Genomic DNA, 20518 nt, shown 5'->3' on the forward strand with positions numbered 1-20518 from the left:
AGAAGAACTAGATGGTGTCCGGCTACCCATGCCAACCACTCAGGAAAGGATCAAATCTGGAAATCCTGGATAGAATGGGAAGGAAAATGTGGAACATAATCCAACAACTCATTGATGACCAGAATTACTGGTCAGATGAAATCTGGTGAGACTCCCAATACTATGACCCTGGAATACATTCTGCACCTGGAATAAAACTCACCCTCAGGGGCTGGCTCTCAGCCCAATAGTTAACAAGATGTACATGCAGACCACTCAACCCAGGATGATGTACCCCCATACTCTATGGTAATACATCCCTTAGAGCAATAGACCATGAGGCACCAGAGGACCAACATTCAAATTGAGGAAATGTAGGACAAACAGGAGTGCATAAATATGAGGGGCACAGGAGGATGGTTACTGGGTAGGTAGGGGAGGAGACTGGGTTAGGGTTGGGCATGGTAAATGTAAAGTGAAACTAAATGTACACATTACATCGAATGTAAAGCAAGCTCTTAAAATGAAGAAAAATTATCACTGAAACTGGAATAACAATGAACAATAGACTGGAAACAACAGACTGGAAGTTGATATTAAGATGAAATGGAAATGCCATGGGCATATACCAGACCAGATACTTGAAATTTGATTTATTCAGAGCAGAGTCCAAAAACTCACAATAGAAGAGTCAGGCAGATAAATCTGGGGGAAATCACCAGGTTTTTACATTTTCATTCACCTTTTTGAAAGCATGCTGTAAACCATGCAAAATAATGTTAGCAGGCCACCAGATTGTGACCTCTGCCCTCTCCTGGGTTTCCTTTTGTTTTTTCTTTTACCCAGTGTATTTTGTTGTTACTGTTGTTGCCTGTAAGATTTTTTCATTTGGTGATACTAATATTCTTTAGACACAAGGTATGAGAAACCTTTACAACTGCTTTATTTCAGGGAGAATAGCTGATACAGTTTAATTTTAGAAATGGGAATGGCTCTCATGCTGGTTAGAGATTCTCTTCACTAGGAAGTTTGATTTGTTACATTGTTTATGTATCTACATTATTCATCAGTCAGATAATTTGTTTCATTGATCAAATTAAGCACTCATTAAGTTAGTCTTTGTCATTGTTCTTATTACAGATAAACTTAACAATGTTCAGAGAAGTTTAGAGTTTTTTTCATCGTCAACTATAATAATGATTTCTTAAAATATTACACTTGGAGAACAAAACTATAATATATATCTGTATCTTAAAGCTATAAATTTAGTGCCTTTTATATGACCTAAATTTTGTCTTGTAGAAGAAATAATTAATTTTAGTGCATCCTTTTACCCAAAGAGAATAATGATTTCATTATTTTGTGTGGAAACACATGGCTTATATTCAGACTTTCTAAACTTTTTTTTGTCACCATTCCTGGTCCAAACGACTACCACTGTCCAAGAAAACTGAAGGAGAGAAAATGCATTAAAGTTTGAATAGCACATGCTGTTTTCATAAAAAGAAAAATAAGGTTAATATTTGCTTTAGTATATGAGCACAGTACTTTGGTGTTTTGTTAACAATGAATTGCTATTTAAATAGGAATTGTCTCATTACATGTACAGTTTTAGAAATTATCATCTGTGATTCTAACCCATTAGTTTTCTTACTTTTCTCTTCTAGGTAGAAGGTAATAGGAATTTTAAAATGCTAGTGATTATAAAAATCATTGAATTAACTTTTGATTAGTGGTTCAGATAACTTTATTCCTCTGTCAGTTACTAACTTCATTTTATGAAACTTTTGAGTTTGCCTTCATGGACTGAATATAGTGTAGAAATACTCTTTTTTTCAGTGTTTTCTTTGCTAGTTGGATCAGGAATGCAGAGAGAAATTTTCAGTATTTTTGGTTTGCTTAGATTCTGGCTTTTCTTAAAAGATGAATGGAAAGTATTCTAGGAAAAACAATTGCTTGAACTTTTCCTAACCTTGAAGGCTTGCTTTGGGTTTGGGTGCAGTGTAACAACCTCTCCCATCCTTATCAAATTCAAATAATTCTGCTATTTTTCATCTGAAAGAAAGATTCTGACTCTGAGCATAAAGCTAGTTCAATTTTTAGCTTCATTTTTGAAGAACTCTTGTCATTGTGCATGTCAAGTGAGTATTTTACAATGAGGTATGTGTTAATCTGGGCATTTTTCTTAATTGCTGGGCAGTTTCCGCCAAAAGCAACATCAAAATATTATATTCCCCTCCAAGTCACTGCTGGCTAGGATTCTACTCCATCTGGAAAAATATAACATGTTTTAAAATGTAGTGTAGTCTAGTGAACAGACTTAATCGAAATAATTACAGGAAAATGAAGATGGGTTTATCTTGTGACATAATTCAGACAGATTTCACAACCTGTTTCTTCAACTGGCAACCCATAAAATTCTTCCATGATTGCTAGAAGAGTGGAAATGAACAGGAGTTTATAATATATACTAAAATGTACTTTGGGTCCATTAGATGTGAAATACTGAAGGGAAGTGACTAAACTTCTCCATTTGTTTGCCTTTTTCCAGTGCAAAAACACATGGAAATACATGGTGATTAATTTTTTTTGAATCATGGTTTTAATATTGTGCAGAACTCTACAGAACTCATTTATGACTATAAACAATGATAATAAGCATGATGTTGCTCGGGGAGTTGCTATACCATATAGAATCTATTTATTATTAAAATGGATTTTATAAAGATTAGAGATTATTTGGTTGCTGGTCTGTGGTACCTTCATAATTCTTTTCTTTTTCCCTGAACTTTCTTCTGACAAGGTTGGTGGAATGTACAAAGCAGTGCCTCAGACCGACCCACTGGAGTGCATTAACTGTCGAAATTGTCGGAACAACAATAGGTATGTTAATATAAATTTGCATAAGTGAATAAAGTATGTGAATCCCTTTTTGTTCCCTCTTCAGCAAAAGGAGTTCTTGATATTTTGACCTAAGATATAACCAAAACAAAAACAAAAACAAGAAAAGGAGTTCTGGTGGTATAGTGCCTAAGGCACTTGACTGCTAACCAGAAGGCTGGTGGCTCAAACCTACCAGCCACTCCGATTGGGCAATCTACTTCCTTAGTGATACTGCCTTGAAAACCCAAGGAGGGGTCGCCGTGAGTCGGATCCAACTCCACGGCAGTGGTTGTGTTTCCGTTGTTACAGAATATTAGGAGAACAAATAAGAGCATGTTTGAATGTTCAGAAGGAAAAAACTCATGTATATAGTAATGTTTTATTGTTGTAACATTGTTGAACTTTTCTAACCAAATGATTCAGTATTTTTTAAAAACTTAAACTTTAAGATAATGAAGTTGCAAAATCTGGCTTTATTTTCGTTTTCTGGTTTTTGTTTAATTTTAAAAGTAATATGTATTTAATATTTCAAGCAAGCTAGAAATATATGGAGTGACATATGCATATTCATTTTAACAATATTCAGAAAGCTTTTATGCGGCCTCTGTATATTGTTAATTCCAAAGGATAAGATTTTTTTGTTGTATCTGCTAGAAATCCTGGTTCTCCTTTGATATAATGATGATATTGGATTAGATAGTCTCTAAAAGTCTCTCCAAGCTCAAAAACTCTACAATTAGGAAATTGTATTATAGCTAATACCTGAAATAAGTGAGCTCCAAATATGGATTGGAGTCTTGATATTTCTTTACTGAAAAGGGATTTGACCTCTTTTTAAATGAAGTAAAAGATTAAGAGTTGTCTCTGAGGGTTACAGAAACCAGAACTTGAAAAAAGATCTAGTAAAACAGAGAATTGAAAGTACATTACTTCTGCATGAGTTCTGAGAGCTGCAGAACTAAAAGCAGTAAAGCCTCTTGGGGATTTTTTGTTATCATTTGCTTAACCCATTTTAGGGTTTTTATGTTGGCAAGATCATCTGCCTGTTTTATGTACTAAGGCTTGCTTGTTGCATATTTAAATTCTAGATGTCCCTGGTTTTTAACTTTTTTCATAACATTGAAGCCACATTTTTGTTCTGAGCCTGTCTAAGCCTTTACAACAATTTGTAGGAACATGCTAAAAAATTGGAAAAGGTGCTTCAATACACCTGGTAACTAATGAGGTGGTTTTAATTAAAACAAATGGTTTTGCCTAAATACATGATGTGTTTTCCTTTATGGTTCTTGTGGCCATCAGCTGATCTTGACTCTACCCAGACATTAGATTGGTGTCACGAGAAAGAGTCTTTGGTAAAGAATAAGGACAGCGAGGCTAAGCTTCACCAAGGAGCTCTGGTGGCATAGTGCCTAAGGCATTTGACTGCTAACCAGAAGGCTGGAGGTTAACCACTAGCCACTCCTTGGAAGGAGGATCGGACAATCTACTTCTGTAGTGATACCACCTTGGAAACCCAAAGAGGGCGCTGTGAGTCGGATCCAACACAATGGCAGTGAGTTTGGGTTTTCTTTTTTTTTTTTTTTTTGGTAGGCTTCACCACTGCTTAAACCTGTGATCTTGGAAAAGCTATGTACTCTCTTTGAGATTAAAAAAAAAAGAGAGAGAGAGAGAATGTTTTCGATAATAATAAAAAAGTCTCTCTCAAGTTTCTTGACATTCTCTGGTTGTAGGCTTTGTTTATTTGCTGCCAGCCATGTCATTATGATCAGGTATCATTTTAGTATCAAAAATACATCGATTTCCTACAAGGACATAAGTGACTTCTATCTTCCTGCAATGATAATAGCTGCACACATTTGCACGTGTGTACACCAGGTAGGAGCTCTGGTAGCATAGTGGCTAAAGCACTTGACTGCTAACCAGAAGGCTGGTGGTTCAAATCCACCAGCCTCTCCTCGGAAGGAAGGTTGGGCAATCCTACTTCCGTAGTGATACTGCCTCGGAAACCCAAGGAGGGGTCGCTATGAGTCGGGGCCGACTCAATGGCACATAACAACAACAACAACAACAGTACACCTGGTTGTTCCCTTGAAAACAATGGACATTTGCATTTCTGTTGCTTTTCAAGTTCAGGAAGTCCCTGGGTTATGAACACCTGACTTAGAGATCACTCCTACTTACCTTTTAGAGAAGTTCTGTCATGACCAATGAAGGGAAATAGGAACATACCCAAAATTTTACAGTTGGGCAGATTCAGCATGGTACTTGGAATGGAAAAATTATGGGTTGAAGCCCTGGAGTGGGAGACTTGGAAGAGGAATAATGAGCCCTTTCAGAAGCTTGATGGATGAGACTGGATTATTAGTAGGACTGTAGAAGAGTGAAACACATTCAAAGTGACACAATTGACTGCCATTCTTGAATAGGGCACCACCATCTTTGAGCAGGGTAGCACTACTGCAGACTGTGCTCAAAATCCAAAGGCAAGAGATGGAACACATTTGTCACTCTTCTTCTGTAAAAGGGAGATTAAGTTACCAGCAAGGCTTCAATGCATAGTTTTTCCCATTCCAGCCATCTGTCTAGCTCACCATAACTAAGAATTCAGGTCTGTTCCTGTGATACTTCCTCAGCCATGACTAAACTGGGCAGAACCAGTTCAAAGTCTTGACAAATTCTTAAAGACACAGGAGTGAATCTCTTTCATAACCCAGGTACTGCCTGTATGAGTTTTTGGTTATTCAGTCAAGAAAACATTTACTGAACACTGAGCAGGCACTAGAATAGGTTCTGTGCTATTTCTATACAGAAGGAATGACAAGAACAAAGCCATGGAGGTAAAAGGGATAATGTTTACATAAGAGTAAATAGTCTAGTTTAGGGTTCACTAGAACGTCTTTGTTGTTGTTGTTATGTGCCGTCGAGTCAGACTCGACTCATAGCGACCCCTCCTTGGGTTTCCGAGGCAGTATCACTATGGAAGTAGATTGCCCCATCTTCCTTCCGAGGCTTATACAAATACAAATTCTAAGGCTCTACTCTCAGACTTTCTGATTCTAAAGGCCTGGGATAGGCTCAAGAATTGGCATTTCTAATGAGTTGCCAGGTGGAATTGATGCTGCTTGGCCTAGGTTCATGCTTTAAGAACCACTGAAATAATGTGACCAGCTAGTAAAGTGCAAGTAGAGAGTAATAGGATATAACACTGGAAAACTAGATTGAATTTATATCACGGATGACTCTGAATGTCAGGGTTTAGTAGTTTACTGCATACACATTTATTGAGTGCCTAGGAGCCTGTTATGGATTGAATCAATTACCCCTTCCCCACATATATGTTGTAAATCGTAACCTTTGTGCCTGAACGTTACCAACTTCTGCAGTCTCCACTTTACCATACGTGCAATCAAGATGCACTGATAATTGTTGGTGATTGAAATGTGAAAGTTGGAAACAAAGAAGAGGCATAGGTAGTTGGAAAATATGGCCTTGGTGATAGAAATGACTCCAGAGATCACATGATAGAATTTTGCAAGACCAGTAACTTATTCATTGCAAATACCTTCTTGTAACAACATAAATGGTGACTATGTATGTGGACCTTGCCAGATGGAATACACACGAATCAAAACACTATGTCTGTGAAAGAGATCATGGAAAAGCTCATATCATAAGTCAGAACTGCGTTAGGACTGACTGTGTAACAGACCATCAATTGCTCCGTGAAAGTTGAAGTTGAAGCTGAAGAAAATTAAAACAAGTCCAGAGAGCCAAAATACAACCTTGAATATATCCCATCTGAATACAGAGACCATCTGAAGAATAAATTTGATGCATTTAACACCAGTGACTGAAGACCAGATGACTGAGATGACATCAAAGACATCATACATGAAGAAATCAAAAGGTCATTAAAAAGACAGGAAAGGATAAAAAGGCCAAAATGGATATCAGAGAGACTCTGAAACCTGCTCTTGAATGGAGAATAGCTAAAGTGAATGGGAGAAATTATGAAGTAAAAGATCTGAACAGATTTAAAAGCACAATTCAAGAAGACAAAGTAAAGTATTATAAGGAAATGTGTAAAGACCTGGAGTTAGAAAATCCAAAGGGAGGAGCATGGCATTTCTCAAGTGGAAAGAACTGAAGAAAAAAATTCAAGTCTTGAGTTGCAATATTGAAAGATTCTATGGGCAAAATATTGAACAGTACAGGAAGCATCAAAAGAAAATGGAATACACAGAGTCACTGTACCAAAAAGAATTGTTTGACACTCAGCCATATCAGGAGGCAGCATATGATCAAGAACTGATGGTATTGAAAAAGTCCATGCTGCACTGAAAAACAAGCCTCCAGGAATTGACAGAATATCCATTGAGATGTTTCAAAAAACAGAAGCAGCACTTGGGGTGCTACCTGGCCAAGCAACTGGAAGAGATCCATATTTATGCCCATATTATTCCAAAGAAAGGTGACCCTTCTTGTAGAAGTTATTGAACAATATCATTAGTATCACAGACAAGTAAAATTTTGTTGAAGATAACTTAAAAATGATCACAGCAATATAATGACAGGGGACGTGCCAGAAATTTAAATTGGATTCAGAAGAGGATGTGGAATGAGGGATATCATTGATGATGTCAAACAGATCTTGGCTAAAAGCAAAGAATACCAGAAAGATATTTACCTGTGTTTTATTGACTATGCAAAGGCATTTGACTGTGTGGATCATAACAAATTTTGTATAACATTGTGAAGAATGGGAATTCCAGAGCATGCACTTATGCTCATGAGGAACCTGTACATAGGTCAAGAGGCAGTCATTAAAATAGAACAAGAGGGTATTATATGGTTTAAAATCAGGAAAGATGTGCATCAGGGTTATGTCCTTTCACTATACTTACTCAATCTGTATGCTGAGCAGAGTCTGAGAAGCTGGATTATATGGAGAAGAATGTGGAATCAGGATGGAGAAAGACTCATTAACAACCTGTGATTACAGATGACACAGCCTGCCTTGCTGAAAGTGAAGAAGACTTGAAGCTCTTACTGATGAACAGCAAAGACTACAGCCTTCAGTGTGGATTATACATAAAGAAAATAACATTTTTCACAGTTGGACCAATAAGCAACATCATGATAAATGGAGAAAATTGAAGTTGTCAAGGATTTCATTTTACTTCGATCCACAATCACTGCCCATGGAAGCAGTCAAAAAATCAAGACATAAAGTGTTAAAAAGCAAAGATGGCACTTTGAGGAGTAAGGTGCACCTGACCCAAGCCGTGGTATTTTCAGTAGCCTCATAGGTATATGAAAGCTGGGCAATGAATTAAAAAGACTGCAGAAGAATTTATGCATTTAAATTGTGGAGCTGGCACAGAATATTAAATATACCATGGACTGCTAGAAGAGTGAACCCATCTGTCTTAGAGAGGATGTCTAGCCAGAATTCTCCTTAGAAACAATTATAGCCAGACTTTGTATCTCATACTTTGGTCATGTTATCAGGAAGTACCAGTCCTTACAGAACAATTTCATACTTGACAAAGAAGAAGGTCAGCAAAAAAAAAGAACACCCTCAAGGAGATGGATTGAAGCAGTGGCTGCAACAACAGGCTCATGCATAGCAACGATTGTGAACATGGCACAGTGTTTCGTTTTGTTTTACATAGGGTTGCTATTGGTTGGAAGTGACTTGATGGCACCTAACAACAACAACAACATACTTGTGGTTATGATCCCATTTGTGAATGGGTTGTCTTTGTTATATTATGAGCCAGGATTAGTAGAGAGTGTATATTGAGTTAATCTCTTTTGAGATATAAAAGAGATTAAACAATAGAGCAGAGTAGTGATGGGGGTAAGATAGATGCCAAGCCACACAGGGAGCTCTCAGGCATCAGAAAGCAGAAGCTGAAAAGGCAAGGACCCATCCCCAGAGCCAACAGAGAGAGAAAGCCTTCCCCTTGTGCCAGTCCTCTAAATTTAGCCTTCTGGACTCATCAACTGTGAGAAAATAAATTTCTCTTTTTCAAAGCTACCCACTTGTGATATTTCTGTTTTAGCAGATTTAGGAGTTGTTTGTGTTAGTAATAATTATAACTTCAAAACCAATGTTAACTAAGACAGAACCTCTAGGTCATGCAAATAGTTAAGTGCTCAACTCCTAACCAAAAGATTGGTGGTCTGAACCGACCCAGAGGTGCCCCAAAAGAAAAGACCTGCCATTCTTTCCACAGCCTTGAAAACCCTGTAGAGCACAGTTCTACTCTGCACCACATCAAGTCTCCATGAGCCATGGCTTGATGGCAGCTGGTTTTGTTTTTGGTTTACTATGTAGTAGGCACTGGCCTAAGCTCTATCTTCAGGGAGCCCTCAATCTAATAATAGTGAATCTCAGACAGAGCTAGGGATATGGTGAGTAGAATTTGCACATTGAACCATATTATTTTGTATTTAAGGAATGTTGTCGAAAGGGTATATATGTTCAACGTTGAGAAACACTGGTCTAGTAGCATCATAATTCTTTTGAAAGATTTTGAGAAGGGGCAGGATCTGTTCAGAGATGTTTAGACTTCACCAATGGTAACAGTGCACAGGTGGGAAGGAGGAGACCAGTTACACTATTGCTGTAATGAATGCCTTAGCATGGGAATGGGGATGGAAAGGAAGAGATGAGTGAGATGCAGTTGGAGTATTTAAGACTTGGAAATTGACTGATAGGGATCAAGATGAAAGCAAGGTTCAAAGTGACTGTTGTTGTTGTTGTTATGTGCCGTTGAGTCGGACCCGACTCATAGCGACCTCTCCTTGGGTTTCCGAGGCAGTCTCGCTACACAAGTAGATTGCCCCATCTTCCTTCCAAGGAGTGGCTGGTGGGTTTGAACTGCCAGCCTTCTGGTTAGCAGTCAAGTGCCTTTAGGCACTACGCTACCAGAGCTCCTTCAAAGTGAATAGGAAATTTAAAAGTTGAATGGTAGAGCAGTTGCCAAGGTGGTAGTCGTAGAAATAAACTTATTAAAGTGATATGATATATCTAGGAAAGGTGATAAATTGGAGTTTTCCAGTTTCAAGTGCCAGTTGGATATCTAAGTTACTCAGACAGATAAAAATGCTGGTCTTAAATTCAGGGACTCTGTGATTAGGATTTAGGAGTTGTTTGTGATAATTTTAAAAAAAAAAACAAAACCCACTGCCACCAAGTCAACTCATAGTGACCCCCCTATAAAGATTCCAAGGTGGTAAATCTTTATAGAAGTAGATTGCCCAGTCTTTCTTCCACAGAGTGGCTAGAACTTAAAAATCTATGAGATTGCCAAAGGAGACAATAGCCAAGGCTGAGGATAATTTTTATATATTTAATTATTTAAGATACCTTGTTGTTGTTGTCATGTGCCGTCAAGTTGGACTTGACTCACAGTGACCCCTCCTTGGGTTTCCGAGGTGGTATCACTACGGAAGTAGATTGCCCCGTCTTCCTTCCAAGGGGTGGCTGGTGGATTTGAACCTCCAGCCTTTTGGTTAGCAGTCAAGTGCCTTAGGCACTATGCTACCAGAGCTCCCTTAAGATACCTATTTGCCTTTATTTACTTAGTATTTAATGGGACATTGTTTTAATAAGATGTTATCTCTTTGATTATGTCTTGCTTACTTTTATAATATTCCAGAGATTAATAAAGGTGTGGAAAAGGGCATGATAAAATAAGGAGAGTGAAAATGAGGATTCATTGATTCATTGATCAGACATTTGTTGGAGGTCTATAGTGGTACAACCACCAGACTAGGTGCAGGGAACAAAGTAGTGAGCAACACAGACACTGCCTCTGCGTTGTTGTTGTTGTTGTTGTTATTGTTGTTGTTGTTATGTGCTGTCGAGTCGGACCCGACTCATTGCGACCCCTCCATGGGTTTCCAAGGCAGTATCACTACGGAAGTAGATTGCCTCATCTTCCTTCCGGGGAGTGGCTGGTGGGTTTGAACCTCCAGCCTTCTGGTTTGTCAAATGCCTTAGGCCCTATACTGCCAGAGCTTAGTCTAATGGGAGAGACATACTTTTTAAAATGACAAATAAATCAGAAAAATAAATACATAATTAAAACTGGATGCTTTAAAGGAAAAATAAAAAATATGGTTAGAGAAGACAGACCTCCCTGAGCAAGTGACACTGTAAAATTAGATTAAAGGGAAAGGGTAAGTTAAGTGCTTTCCAAGTAGAAGGTTCCATCTATGCAAAATTTCTAAAGCAGAATGCCTTCAAACACCTAAAGGCTAACAATAGGGGCTTAGTAAGTGAAGGGGACATAGGTAACAAATGAGTAAAATGAGATTATACAGAGCCATGGGAAGTCAGTGAAGAGTTTTTAGCAGGACAGTGTGATAGAATTTGGGGTCTCTTATTATTATTTTTTAAATTTTTTAAATTTGTTATTGTTGAAAATATACATGGCAGAACATACACCAATTCAGTAATTTCCACTTGTACAATTCATTGACATTGATTACATTCTTCAAGTTGTGTGACCATTCTCAACCTCCTTTTCTGAGTTATTCCTTTCTCATTCACATAAACTGCCCTATGAGGTTCCTGTCAAATCTTTTGAGTTGGTGCTGTCACTTCAGTCTTATAGACATAGTTGTTAAAAAAGCATAATACTGAAGGCAGACATTTTTTACTGGGCGCTCTGGTCACATAGTGCCTAAGGCATTTGACTACTAATCAGAAGGCTGGTGGTTCAAACCCACCAGCCACTTCTCGGAAGGAAGATTGGGCAATCTACTTCTGTAGAGATAGTTGTTAAAAGAGCATAATACTGAAGGCAGACATTTTTTACTAGTTAAGCTAAACTATTGTTTGGTTTTAAGAAGACTTCAGGGAATAATTTTGCCTTAAGGTTTAAAGATGATATCTGGGCAGTAGTTTCAGGGGTTCACCCAGCTACCATGGTTCCAGAAAGTCTGGAGTCCATGAACATTTGAAATTCTGTATTTTTCTTCATTTGACTGGGATTCTTCTACAGAATCTTTGATCGAAATGTTCAGTAATATAGCTGGGAATCACCCAGTTCTTCTGGTCTCATGGCAAAAGAGGAGGTTGTTTGTGGTAACAATTAACTACCATTTTCTCCTCCTATTCCTGATACCTCTTTGTTGCTCCAGGGGAGTAGAGACCAATTGTTGTACCTTGATGGCCACTTCCAAGCATTTATGACCCCAGGCATTAGACAGCAAACTAGGAGGTAGAACAGAAGCACTAAACAATTAACAGGTATGTCCCTTGATACCTCACTCAACTCACTCATTGCACTTGAGTCGATCCAAATCATAGCGACCCCTCCTTGGACTTCTGAGGCAGTATCACTATTGAAGTAGATTGCCCAATATTCCTTCAGAGGAGTGGCTGGTGGGTTTCAACCAACAGCCTTCTGGTTAGCAGTCAAATAAATGCCTTAGGCATTATGCCACCAAAGCTCCCTCCCATGATACCATGGCCATTAATCTCCAAACCAAGGAACCAAATCCTATGAGGTAAACAACTGCATTTTTTGTTTTATTTTGTCATTGTTACATCTATCATGTAAATTTTGCCAATTCAACTTTTCACCAATGTTGAACTTACTGACAGCACTGAAAATAATCAGCTGTGCAACCCTACCCTTAACACAATTTTTCCATCACCAAAAACCATAATTCAGTACTCCATGAATGATAGCCCCCCTGCCCCCTCCTTCTTGCCCTTGATAACTACTGATAAACTTTGGTCTTTATACATTTGTCTTTTCTTGTCTTTTTATATAAGTGAAGTCATACAGTATTTGTTCTTTTATGGTTGACTTATTTTACTCAGCATAATGTCTTACAACTCCATTCATATTGTAGCATGTATCAAGACTTCATTTATCTTACTGGCTGAATAGTGTTCCACTATACATCTGTACCACATATTGTTTGTCCATTCATCTGTTGATAGGCAATTAAGTTGTTTCCACCTTTTAGCTATTGTGAACAGTGTTGAAATGAAAATTGGTATATAAGTCTCTGATTCTCTGCCTTTCAAGTCTTTTGAGTACATACCTATGAGTGGAATTGCTGGGTCAGATAGCAGTTTTATTTTTAGTTATTTTTGAGGAACTGTCATACTGTTTTCCATAAGGACTATGCCATTTTGCATTCCCACTAGCAATGGATAAGGTTTCCAATTCTTCCCTATAGAATTTGGGCTTTCAAGAACACTCTGGATGCAATTTGCAGGAAATATTGGATGTAGCAAGAGAGGAAGACCAGTTAGGTTGCTACTGCAGTAGTCTAAATGAAATACAGTCGACTACGGTAGTTGCAGTAGATATAGAGAAAAGTTGATGGATTAATTGGATGAGGAGAAGACACACCAATGGACACAATTAAGTTTAAAGCTAAGAAGGCAAAGAAAAAAGAATCTTGAGTAGCAGGGCACAGTGTAGGTGAGACTCCATATGGAAATGCTCTAAGCTAGATTTCTCATTCCAGGCAACTCTGGAATATGCAAGCTACCAAGAGTAAGTAGAGTTGAATGGGACACTACTGGGATCTAAGAGAATCATCCTCAAGGATAGACTAAGGAGTAAAGAGTTTCTGTTCATCTCCAGTGTTCCCTAGCTCAATGATTACCTAACCATTCATTCACTCATTTACCTAGAAATTGATTTACTAGTAATTGATTACCTTGATACTTTACTCTGTCTTCTCATCCAATTGATCAAGTCTTTTTATTTTTTATTTTAATTATGCCTCCTAAATCTCTCAAACCTATCTACTTCTCTACTATATCTACATATCTAATATAACTACCCTAGTTTAAACTTAAATGTGTCTGAGTGGGCCTTTAAGAAACAAGCCATTGCCAGCCCTAGACCCCTTTTATCATTCCTGTCTTTTAGCAGTAACTCAGAAAACCTTGCCTTTATCATCTAAACTGGGGTTAAAAAAAAAAACCTCACTACCATTGAGTTAGATCCGACTCATAGCAACCCCTCCTTGGGTTTCCAAGGTGGTATCACTCCAGAAGTAGATTGCCCAACCTTCCTTCCGAGGAGTGGCTGGTGCATTTGAACTGCCATCTTCCTGGTTAGCAGTTAGATGCCTTAGGCACTACACCACCAGAGCTCCTAAACTGGGGTAGGGATATGAAAATTGAAGAACAGGTAAGATATGAGTGTACACTATAAAAATCTATGAAGAAGTTTTATTTGATGCTGGGCTTAGTGGCATGTTATAAATGCCTGCCTCACTATGTTCAGTTAATATAAACCTTTTTCAGGTGTGGGTTTCTTTTTGTTTGTTTGTTTGTTTTTGAATATTATGTAATAGCTCACTGTGAACAGCTAGAGAGTCATATTTAATGGCAGCTTTGCAGGGGCCTCAAAAAACTGACTCACTGCTGTCAAGTCAATTCCAACTCATAGTGACTCCTTCTTGGGTCTTGGAGGCAGTATCTCTACGGAAATGGCTTGCCCAGTCTTCCTTCTGAGGCTGGTGGGTTTGAACTGCCAGCCTTCTGGTTATCAGCCTTAGGCACTATGCCACAGGGAGTCCTGGTGGCATAGTGATTAAACTACTTGGCTGCTAACCAAAAGGTCAGCAGTTCAAGTCTACCAACCACTCCATGGGAGATAGAGGAAGCAGTCTGCTTCCATGAAGATTTACAGCTTTGGAAACCCTATTGCCAGTTCTACTCTGTCCTGTAGGTTCGCTAAGAGTTGGAGTCAACTCAATGACAGTTGGTTTGGTTTTTTGGTTTAGTCCCCTACCTTAAAGACTTAATTAAGAAATCTTGGTTCAGTTGGGCACTTCAGGAGATGAAACAGATTTTAATAAAATAAAATCTTTCCACTCTTCTCAGTTCAAAATGTAATAATGTAGTTCTGGATATATAATCAAATGTGGTTTGTCCATTGCTTGCCTAATTTAATGGGAAGGAATTGACATTAAATTGTTTACCATCAGTCTTGAAATTTGTAAAAGATAGTAAAGGGGACACTGATGCAATTCACAGAAGAAAACAGAGATCTCATCAGGAGGGAATGAGAAATTAAGGATCCTAGAGCGATTGGAAGCAAAAATCTCTTGGAAAAAAATTATATAATTCCTCTAGGGGAAAAAGTACAGGCTATGTGGCTGATAGTCAAGAGGAGAAATAAAACTAGGAATAGTGCTTTCGAAAACACAGATATTACAAATACTCACTAAATTTCTATATAATGGTAAGCTTGAAAGTCTATATATTGTTGCATTTGGGGTGGTTCTTTCACTAACTTGAAACCCTCTACAGATATACAACTTGTCACCTATCAACTATCTCATCATCCTACATTTCATGTTTATGGGAATAGTAAATATCTACTATCCAACAATTTTGCACATTAACAATGTACGTCTGGCAGTTGTTGTTAGGTGCCATGAGTTGGCTCCAACTCATTGCAACCCTATATTCACACAACAGAATGAAAGAAGGCCTGGTCCCGTGCCATCCGCACAATCTTTGCTGTGTTTGAATCCATCATCACATATCATTGAGGGTCTTCCCCTTTTTCGCTGACCCTCTTCTTTACTAAGCATGATATCTTTCTCCAGAGACTGGTCCCATCTGACAACATGGCCAAAATAGGTGAGACGAAGTCTGGCCATTCTCATGTCTAAGGAACATTCCACTGCACTTCTCCCAGGACATATTTTTCCTTCCGGCAGTCCATGGTATATTCAGTACTCCTTGTCTGGCAGCACAACCACTACCATGGAGTCAGATCCGACTCATAGCAACCCCTCCTTGGGTTTCCAAGGCTGTATCACTACGGAAGTAGACTGTCCAACCTTCCTTCTGAGGAGTGGATGGTGGGTTTGAACTGCCAGCCTTCTGGTTAGCAGTCAAATGCCTTAAGCACTACACCACCAGAGCTTTCTTTGTCCAGCAGTTGTTGTTGTTGTTATTTGCCATCGAGTCGGCCCCGACTCATAGCGACCCCTCCTTGGGTTTCCGAGGCAGTATCACTATGGAAGTAGGAATGCCCAACCTTCCTTAGTGTACATTAATGATGTAGATCTGTCAGTAATGAGCACTGAGGTGTGTGGCAAGAGTAATGCTGGCTGTGAAGGTTAATGTTATATGTCAGCTTAATTGGGCCATGATTCTTCAGTCATATAGTGATGTGATTTGGCAGTTGCATAATGATATAATTGATCAGTTATATAATGATATAGTCATCCTCTATTTTGTGATCTGATGTGGTCATCCTCCATTTTCACATAATGCTGATTTCATGTAACACCCTGGTCTTTGAACCTTTGACCTAACCATGTCAATATATGAGGAGAAAGTGTAGTCAGATAAAAATAGTGTATGGAGATGAATATGAAAAAATTTAATATACTAGTGGAGCTCTGGTAGCATAGTGCATAGTGCATAGTGCCTAAGGCACTTGACTGCTAACCAGAAGGCTGGCGGTTCAAACCCACCAGCCACTCCTTGGAAGGAAGGTTGGGCAATCCTACTTCTGTAGTGATACTGCCTCGGAAACCCAAAGAGGGGTCGCTATGAGTCGGGGCCGACTCGACAGCCAATAACAACAACAACAACAGTGGTTCTTTCAGATGTAGGGTTTGATCTACCCAGTCAATTTGTATGAGTTGTATGTGTGTGAATTATATGAAAATAACTACTTGTCCAGTACACTTAAACTTTCTTCTAGCAATTATGACTCAATCTGTCTTCAGTTTCTGACATTTAATGCTTCAGAACGATCCACAACACCAAAGGGAGAATCACACAAGACCTAAGTTTCTGCCATCTTTGCTTTTGTGGTAATCTGCCTAACATCCTAAGAAAAATTCTGGAGCACTGTGTCTATTTTTAGGATCCCTGGTGACACAATGATTAAGTGCTCAGCTGCTAACTAGAAGGTCAGTGGTTTGAACCCACTAGCCATTCCAAGGGAGAAAGATTTAGTAGTCTGCGTCCATAAAGGTTATAGCCTTGGAAACACTATAAGGCAGTTCTACCTTGTCCTATAGGGTTGTAATGAATCAGAGTTGACTTGACAGCAATGAGTAACAGGTGTCTGTTTTTTTCAAAAAAAAAAAAAAATCGAGCAACATTTTCCTTTTGGGAAAGTTGTGTATATTTCACATCTGTCTCCTACTTCTAATTATGAGACAGAGGGCAATTGTCAGGAAGTCAGGTGGTTAGGAGTACTGCTTCTGGTCTTTTATTTATAAGCTGTGTGTGTGTGTGTGTGTGTGTGTGTGTGTGTGTCAGGTTACCATGTTCAGTAATGATTTCTCCTTTATTTTTACTTACAACGGTCACTAATATGTTAATTCCTTTAAAACAAACTCCCACACTTATGCTAGGGTCATTGCAGAAAAAATAAAGAGTGGAGAAGGATAAAGAGGGCATCATGGCCTGTAAGAATGTCAGCTGGATTCTGGTCAGAATAAGGGTTAGGCCACCAGTGTCAAGAATATATTGTGAAGAATGTAACCAATGTCACTGAACAACTTGTTTTGAATGTAAACCTAAGTTATTGTGTACACCATCACCAAAAACACAATAAAATATTATTGAGAAAGAAAATGAACATATCAATGAATATAAATATCACAGCCAAGAGATCTATCGATAGATAGTCCTTGCCCTCCAGGGATAGTCAAAAGAGGAAAGAGTGCAAAAAATATATAATCATTTAATCAGGGTAGTTTTATACATACTTATGCTTAGCAAATACTCAGCTGTGTAATCAAAAGTGGAATGCTTAGAAAATATTCAGCTGTGTAATCAGAAATGCAATACTTCTCTAGAAAATAATTAAAAAGTCCTGTATAGTTTTACAAGAATGTCCGCAAAAATATGTTTGAATACTGAAGTACATTATTCTTCTAACACAATGCTGCACTTCTCTTTCAATCTTTTATTGCTTAATCTGTGCTGTTCAGACTGTGAGATAAAGAATATTTTACTATTTATGATACCCTAATAGAGTCATTTTCCTATCACAAAAGTTGCCCAACTAAACCTCTCCTGTTTAATAAAGGTATTTTAGTAATCTGAAAGTTCCCACACCACCTGCATTCTTACAAAACAGTACAGATTTTGTGCATGGCAAGAGGCACAGAGTTTCTTTTACTCGATTTTAAACTTAAATTAAGTCGTTTCATTGAGCCAGAGGCAGCTCAGTGAAAACTTTCATTCCACCTTAAGACTTACACTATGGGGCAGTTCTACTCTGTCCTTTAGGGTCGCTGTGAGTCATAATTGAAGGATTATTTGAGAAGCCTAAGATAATGGATTACAAACCATTTGTATTGCATAAACTATAGAGTGTGTGTTGTAAAGTCATCTTATTGACTGTCATATATTTGCAGATATTTGTTCTTTTTTACTACCTGTAGATTCAGGTTCATATTCAGTTATCTTTCTCAAGAAATTTTATTAAATTATCAGCAAAAGAATTGTTTCACATGCTATATTTAACACATATTATATTCCTTTTATATCAACGACGTTAAAGCCATTTTTATGCTGGCATGTGAAGAAATCTAGGATTGAATTTAAATTAATTTGACTGAATTATTTATTTACTATAATATTATTTTATACTATTTGGTTTTCTAAGTGATTCATTAAAGGAGCTCTGGTGGTATAGTGCTTAAGGCATTTGTCTGCAAACCAAAAGTTCAATGGTTTCAACCCACCAGCTGCTCCATGGAAGAAAGATGGGGCAATCTGCTTCCATAAAGATTTACAACCTTGAAAACCCAATGGAGGTTGCCATTAGTCAGAATTTACTTGATGGCAGTAAGTCTCCTTTGGTTTGGAAGTCATTTACTAAGAAGCTGTGGTGCCTAGTAAAGTGTTCGTTGCTAACTGAAAGGTTGTTGATTTGAAGCCACCAGCTGCTCTGTACGAGGAAGATGACGTAGTCTGCTTCTGTAAAGATTACAGCCTTGAAAATCCTATGGGGCAATTCTACTCTATCCTATAGAGTCTTTGTGAGTTATAATCAAATGAGTGGGTTGGGTTACGGGAAGTGGTTTATTACCAATGATTATCAGTTACGATTCAGTGGACAGGCAGGCCCTGGGTTACCAAGAAGAATCATTCCTAAGTTTGTAAATTTGTTAGGTAGGTTGGAACAGGTGCACACAGTTCTAAATATAGCCTTACTTTAGTACAAAAGCAGAAGAAAGATATGTTCTTTTCTGTGATTAAAGAACTGCACATGCAGCAAATGAATGTGATTGTGATGAAGAATTTGTTGCTAATAGGTGTTGGGTCAGTCATTTCAAAATGAGGACAAATTTACATAGCATTAAAGTACGAGTCTGTAGTCAGTTATATGTTCATAACCTAGGGATTTACTATATTAGAAAAGTTTTAAATCAGTTTGGTTTATCATCTTGAAATTTGGGTTCTAATCATTTAAAAAAATCTAACACAAGTTATGATCTTACTAGCAACACCAATCAGCTTATTGAGAATCATGATTCAGAATAAAAGTAAACACTCCTTATGATTTTCTCTTTCACTTATCTGAAAATACAGATACGAAAGAATAGATAATAGGAAATTGTACTTTTCTGTTGATAGATATCTGTAATGTCTTTTAAAACATGTGCATTTAATATACTTGTTTACTTCTGACACATAAAACCAAGTGATTATATCAGCACAAGGAGCTCTGGTGATGCAGTGCTTAAGGCATTTGGCTGCTAACCAGAAGGTAAGAGGTTCAAACCCATCAGCTGCTCCATGGAAGAAAGATGAGGCAATCTACTTCCATAAAGATTTACCACTTTGAAAACTCAGTGGTGGTCACTTACTATTACATTTGTGTAATGGTAAGTGGTAGTCACACTTACTATTACACTGTCACCATCTATATACTTGTCCATTTCCTCTGCTAGACTGGGTATTGAAACTCTGCTGTATTTACTTTAGTATTTTCCATAGTGCCAGGCATTTGGAATGTTTTCAGTAAATGCTTTTTTTTTTTTTTTTTTTTTAATGAAAGGTTCTTCTGGATAAGGTTATTTATAAAGATGGATAATATCCACTGACTTCTTAGTAGTAGTAGTTTGAGTCAGAATGGACCTGATGTAGGTGGGTTTGGTTTTTTTGTGTTTTTTTATATCAGCAGACTAAGGACCATACCTTGCTCTTCTGTCTTGACCAACCCACACTTCATCTCCTCCCATCATAATTCACCCTCACTGTCCTTCTGAGAAAAGTAGTGTTAGGCTGCCCTTAGACTTCAGTAAAAAAAAAAAAAAAAAATCATCTTAGAACTTTGTTTTAAATTCAAATAATGGAAGACAGAATTAATGAGATTGAAGAAAAATACCTGAATACTTCTTTGGAAACTACTTCTGGAAACCATAAGAGATCTACATAAATGGAAGAACATCCCATGCTCATGGATAGGAAGATTGAACATTGTGAAAATGTCAGTACTACCCAAAATAATCTATACATTCAATGCAATCCCAATCCAGATCTCATCAACATTCTTTAGGGATATGGAAAAACCAATCATTAACTTTATATGGAAAGAAAAGAGACTTCGGATAAGCAAAGCACTATTGAAGAAGAAGAACAAAATAGGAGGTCTCACACTGCCGGATCTCA

General features: G+C 37.9%; 1 protein-coding gene across 1 annotated transcript in view; it reads left to right on the forward strand.

Annotated features, from left to right (window-relative positions):
* Positions 1–20518, forward strand: part of CDON (cell adhesion associated, oncogene regulated) — a 207503-nt gene that overhangs the window by 172418 nt on the left and 14567 nt on the right. Inside the window, exon 17 of the mRNA XM_007947239.2 lies at positions 2783–2862. Within this exon, the coding sequence (XP_007945430.2) occupies positions 2783–2862 (80 nt within the window). The remainder of the gene's footprint in view (positions 1–2782; positions 2863–20518) is intronic.

This window comes from Orycteropus afer, unplaced genomic scaffold (assembly GCF_000298275.1).
Source record: "Orycteropus afer afer isolate SDZICR_OR568_19922 unplaced genomic scaffold, OryAfe1.0 scaffold00178, whole genome shotgun sequence".
NCBI lineage: Eukaryota > Metazoa > Chordata > Mammalia > Tubulidentata > Orycteropodidae > Orycteropus > Orycteropus afer.